Below are 6,000 nucleotides of genomic sequence, written 5' to 3'. Positions count from 1 at the left end.
CGGCGCCCGCTCCCCGCCCCCCGGCTCCACCGCCCGGATTTTCCGGGCGGCCCTGGGGGCGGAGCTTGCGGTCTCCCTGGATGCCCCGAGCGCAGGATGCGGTGTTCGTACAGTCGCTGGGTTCCTCCGGCCCAGCGGGTCTTGCTGTTTTCTGCAGAAGAACTGTCCGGGAATCCACCTTTGGTCAAGGCTGATTCTGCAGGATATGCGCGCCTTCTTTTCGCTTTAGCCATCATTAAGGCCTTAAACGTTCTGTGCGGGGCTGTCTGCAGAAAACCTACTCCCACAAGTCGAAACCCAATCTTGGGTGCAATCTACAGAATGAAATCGAGAAGTAAACCAAAGAAAATGCAAAACACTGTCAAATAGAGGGGAATGACTTGTTAAATATGACATCTGTTGATCTGTAGTTGTTTTTTCCCCTTGTAACAGCAATTACAAGTCACCCTGGAGGTCAATTAATTTAAGTAATATACAATAACATATCCAAAATACTAGTATAGAAACGTAATCAATATAAAATTACTAATGAGATATTTACATTCTTTGTGTGTGTGTACTAAGTCTTTGAATCTGGTGTGTGTATTACACTCACAGCTCATTTCCAGTCCAATAAATTTTCTTTGGAAATACTCGATCCGTATTTATGATTTAGATTTCATAAAATTTACAGATGAAAAAGTGGATTTCATATTCCCAATCTGTTCCAAATTTACTTAGAAACTTTCCAGTAGCCAAATGGAACATCAATTTTACAATTTCTATTTTAGTGGATTAAAACAAAAGTAAAATTCACTTTCTCAAATTACCCACATTTCAAATGGTCGGCCACATGTGGCTGATGGCTATTGTATTGAACAATGCCAGGGTATGCAGATGTGAGATGGGATTATGAGAATTACAAAATGATCCTTTGGATGCCTCGCCTGGACGTGAAACAGTGACCAATACTATCCCTCCCTCCCCACCTCCGCACTGCCTTCTTTCCATTTATACCAAGCACTTTCCTAGAGTTAAAGATACAAAAGGCGTGAATCATCTGTATCCCAGAGGAAGTCACTACCTAGTGTGGAAATATTTTTTAAGTGATTCTATCATAACATAGAAATAGTGACATGTACAAATGCAACCAAAAGACAGAGAGGAGTAACTGGGACTCAAAGAATGAACAGGATTGTGTCAGGTGGAGAATTCCAAGCAGAAAAAACAGCAGAAAGCCAGGACCTCACAGGTCTAGTGAGGCGGGTGGGGAGGGTACAAGGAAGAGGGAGCTGTGGACAAAGTAGAATGAGGCTTGGTTTTTATCCTGGCTGTTGAAACAGATGATTGAAACCTCATCTACTGAGCTTCAAACCCCCTCACATCCCCACCCACACTCCAGACACATACACATACACCCCTGTGGACATTACAGCCAGACCTTGGGTATCCATGTCCCCAAGCCCTGAGATGGGCACAGCCAATATGAAGGGTGTGGGAGAAGAGACTTCTACGATCATGTACCCATTTGTCAGTCAGTAAGTGGTCACTAAATATTAACTTTGTGGTGTGAGGGAAGAGGGCGCAGTAAGTACACACTTTCTGGTCTCAGTACACATATGATCTAGTTGCTGTCACTTTTCCCCTGATCTGTCATCTCATTGCTCTTTTGACACATTTTTTGAACAACTACTGGGGGGCGAGGTACCTCGTTCCTTCCCTTTCCCGCCAGGATAGGGCCAACCCCAGCTGTTTCTAAAACCTTCCACCCCGTGGTAAGCTCACATGAGCATCATTTTAATCACTTGATGGTTGAATCCTAGGTTTGGATGGGGGATATACTTTGGAGATGATTCCTTCTAACGATCCTTATGGAAATGTTGACAAAGCCCCTTTGGTTGCAATGAATGGTGTCTGTGCCATCCAAAGAACATATGTCGTCAAGTAAATAGAGACTACACAAATACTTATAATATGTACACGTCTAAAAACCTGTAGACAAATTTTCTTGCCACACCCTGCTGCTCTCACCCCGGTTTTATAAGTGTGAGGCGCTTCTCTCCATAAAAAATAATATTGTGGATTCTTCATTAATTCGAATAATCAAACTTCTTCCCCAGTGCAGTTTCTTTCTTTGGATTAGAGAAAACGGACTTTTACACATCGCGTTTGCTTAAAGCGAGGCCGACCCCGGCCTGGTGAGCCCCGCCCCTTGGACTCCGCCCTAACCACGCCTGCGTACGCCTACCCATAGCCTCTGAGTCTCTGCGGGTGCTCTCGGCCGCTCCTCCTCGCCCGCACCGCCTCCTTTCCCCGCCCCAGCCCGCAGTCTATAAAATCCGGAGCGGCGGATCGCGCTGGGGAGCTGCGAGTTATTGGGAGCACTGGGCATGCTCAGCGGCGCAGGTTTTGGTCACAAGTAGGAAGGAGGTAGTGCAGGACACCGGCAAAGAGAAGCGGGAGCTACCGCCGCGCCGGGGCTGTGGGGGCCGCCGCCGCCGCCTCGCAGCAGGAGCGGGGCGGGAGCCGGAGAGGGCGAGGGGCCAGGCCGACGGGCAGAGGGCCGCCCAGCCCGCCCCCCGGTCCGCCGCCTCCGTCCGCGCTGTACACCCGACCCCTGGGTCGGTCCCCCGGGCGGCGAGGAACTCGCGCGGGGGAGCCGGAGCGGACCGGACCCTCCCTCCGCCGGCTGCGGCCCAAGGGCGCCCCCTCGGGGCTGAGCCGCCGCCGCCTTCCGCGGGCAGCTGAGTGTCCGGCCCGCGCCGGGAGCCCGGAGCGGCCGCCGCCGGCCCAGAGGACGAGGACGAGAGGGGCCGGCCATGGGGCTACTGTCCCAGGGCTCGCCACTGAGCTGGGAGGAGACCCAGCGCCACGCCGACCACGTGCGGCTGCACGGGATCCTCCAGTTCCTGCACATCTACCACGCCGTCAAGGACCGGCACAAGGACGTGCTCAAGTGGGGCGACGAGGTGAGCGCCCAGCCCCCGCCGCCCCGCGCCCCTTTGTTCAGCGAGGCCCCTGCGCCCTCGGTCCATGCCCTGCGCTGCCCTGAGGGTCCCCGTCCAGCCCGCGGGCGTCCAGCGCTGTCCAGGGCCGTGCTCCGAGCCTTTGGCCGGACTTCTCTCTCCCATTCATTCATTCGGGGTTCGTTTCCATTCAGCAAGTGCGGAGTAGGCGCTGGGAGGGCGTGAGCGTGCAAAAGTGTGCCACTGGGTGCCTGGAGGAGTTTTCAGGCTGGGGTGTCTGCCCGCCGCCTATCGACCCACGGTCCCGTCTCAAAATGCCATTAACGTGAAAGGGACTAACTAAAGTTGTCCTGGAAGGCCGGTTGCTGTTAGCAATCAGGTCTTCAGGATTTCGCTTCCGCCCCACCTCATCCTGGTACCTTTTAAACCTCCAGCTTCTTATCAACAACCCCCCGACCACCACTTTATAGATATAAATTAAAACAAATCATGGCTTGGTTTAATTCTAAATGGGAACTCTGAGAGCTTCAAAATTAGGATTTGTTAGTGCCTTTCCATGGCCCAGATCTAGTATCTAAACTTTCCGAATCTGTGCTTCCACGTGTGTGCTGCTTCGAGGTGAAATGCCTCTAGATTCTCAATATTGAACCATTGTTTATTGGAATGATTTGGAAAGCACTGCCTCCTGTTAGTTTTAAAGTCTTTTCTGCCAAACCGTTTCATGCCTTCCCTTCCTGTTTTAAAAAATCACGTGTATATACAGTTCAGATAATCAAATGACTTCTGGAAAGTTTCGTTTATATTTTTCGTGTTTTTACCTTTTGCCTTCCATGGCTTGCTCAGGTGTAAATAATTTATCTCCTTGTCAGTGTTATCACTCTTTACCTAAGTGTCAAGGTGCTGCTACACCAGTGCCGAATATCTCTCCTTGCAAAAAGTTAGTTTTTCTATGATTGGAAAATACTTCTGCCTGTCAGTTGAAGGAATTGTGCTCTTTTAAGCTAGAAAAAGTATCATGACTAGTAATTCACATTTCTACCATAGGTGGTTTGCCATACTTTATTGGACAGAAGAGGGGTACAGTATGTTTGGTGATGATTCTTCAGTTTTAGACTAAAGCTCTTTTTTTTTTTTTTACAGCATCCGACATTTTATATATTCATTTGTGTATTGTGTTTATTTTATGATCTATCCTCTGTTCCCTCTAGATTTTTTTTCTCTCCCACACCTCCCTTTCCTTTTTTTCCACTAACAAACCCATGTCCTTTGGAATGAGGAGTTTACTGTTTAACAGAAACCATGGAGTAGAAAAGTTATCTTAGATTTAAAAAATAACCCGCTGATTATTTATTATTACTTTAAATTCTGCTTCAGTCATGTCTGGGTAGAGTGTAAGATTTTCAAAAAGAATAAAATTCCTGCCTGCCAGTATTGACAGTCCTCTTGGAAATAAGCAGCATGACCCAAAGGGAAGAGTTGAGATTGTGAAGACTTCCCAGGTGGTTAAGAAAAAAGCGCCACTCTTCCTACTCCTGGAATAGCACTTCACTGAAACCTTGGTCTCCCCCAGTTTGATTCTGTCTCCTCTCCTTGACCTGTGGCATGCAGGGGCTAACTCTCCATTGTGGTACCTCTGCATCTCTGGACAGAGAGAAGATGTGGCTTGGGTGGGGGAGGGGGGGTTGTCTCACACCTAAGCATTTGCTGATGCTTCTGTTCGTCTAGCATCATGTAAAGGTAATCACTCTTATGTTACATAAAATTACTTTTCAAACTGGAGATCATGATCCATTAGTGGGTTGAGAAATAAATTTAGAAGATTTTAGAAGTCTGAAATTCGTTGTTTCTTTACAGCATCTGACATTTTGACCCTTGAAAAACTAGAGTCTGAACTGCTCAGGTTTACTTATACGAGGTTTTATTGTCGGATAGTGAATACAACCTAATCCACGGTTGGCTGAATCCACAGAAGTTGAATGGAAGGCCAACTATGGGACTTGAGCCTCTGCGGATTTTGGTGTCTCTGGCGGGTCCTGGCACCAGTCCCTCGTGGATACCGAGGGACTACTGTGTATTATTTGTGTATTGTGTGTATTTTATGATCTCTCCTCTCCCCCTAGATTTTTTTCTCTCTGAGACTTTAAAAATGGAAATGGGGTAGGATGAAGAGTATTGGTTTATCACACATAGTGAGACTATTATGTCAAACTTGAGTTATTTGAGAGTGTGTGTAGGGGTGGTATATTGGGTGCATGTAAATTATTTCTTACTGTGGTTGCAGTTACGGGGTTTGAAAGTCAGAGTCCCACATTTATCATGGCAGGCCTCCCTGATGAGGTGAGCCTCTGAGAAAGAGCAGGCCGTTAACACTGTTAGCATTGATCCTTGCACATAGTGGGAACTCCCTGTCACGTCTACTAAGTAAAAGTCTGCAGGCAGGACCAGCCTGCAAGTGAGCTTGTTTGTATGCAGAAGCCTAGGAAACAAGCAAGAATCAGGCTGGGCCGATAAAAGTGGAGAAGGGTGTGGTGGGTGCCGTGGCCCTGTAGATGAAGGATGGCCCCACCAGACAGAAAGGGGTGTTTGGGACGTGATATGTTGGGCTGGGTCAGTGTGATACCAAAATACTGCTCCTTGTGGAAGTTTTGATGTTGCGCTTACAGGACCATGGACTCGGATTAAAAAAGGAAAAAAAGCAGCCTAAACCCATCGTTGTAGATCTGGTTGGAAGGAGAGCCTGCCACTTTGGAAATGCTTGGTGCTAGGACAGTATTTGTCTCTGGTGGTATTTATCAGGAAGAACTTGGATTTGGAGTTGCACTTGTGTTGTATTCCAAGGCTTGCCAACCACCTTTGTGGTTGTGAACCTCAGTTTCCTCCTTTGGAAAATGAGAGGGTTGTTCCTCTTTGAAACTCGCCTGGGATCATCTTTAGACTGCTGAGTGAAGAGAAGGCTGCCACCAGTCACTGTGGTAAAAATGGTTGTATTGTACAAGTGTGTGTGTCTACTGGCTTTTTGGAATTCAGAAGTATTTTCCTGTGAGAACCTTAGAAA

At 47.9% G+C, this 6,000-nt stretch overlaps 1 protein-coding gene across 1 annotated transcript in view; it reads left to right on the top strand.

Annotated features, from left to right (window-relative positions):
* Positions 1-2,353: 2,353 nt before the first annotated feature.
* Positions 2,354-6,000, top strand: part of GCLC (glutamate-cysteine ligase catalytic subunit) — a 39,968-nt gene continuing 36,321 nt past the window's right edge. Inside the window, exon 1 of the mRNA XM_060110744.1 lies at positions 2,354-2,948. Coding sequence (XP_059966727.1) covers positions 2,799-2,948 — 150 coding nt within the window. The 5' untranslated portion in view covers positions 2,354-2,798. The remainder of the gene's footprint in view (positions 2,949-6,000) is intronic.

This window comes from Mesoplodon densirostris, chromosome 10 (genome assembly GCF_025265405.1).
Source record: "Mesoplodon densirostris isolate mMesDen1 chromosome 10, mMesDen1 primary haplotype, whole genome shotgun sequence".
Lineage (NCBI taxonomy): Eukaryota > Metazoa > Chordata > Mammalia > Artiodactyla > Ziphiidae > Mesoplodon > Mesoplodon densirostris.
The sequence above is the reverse complement of the archived record's forward strand: the minus strand, read 5'-3'. Positions and strand labels throughout refer to the sequence as shown.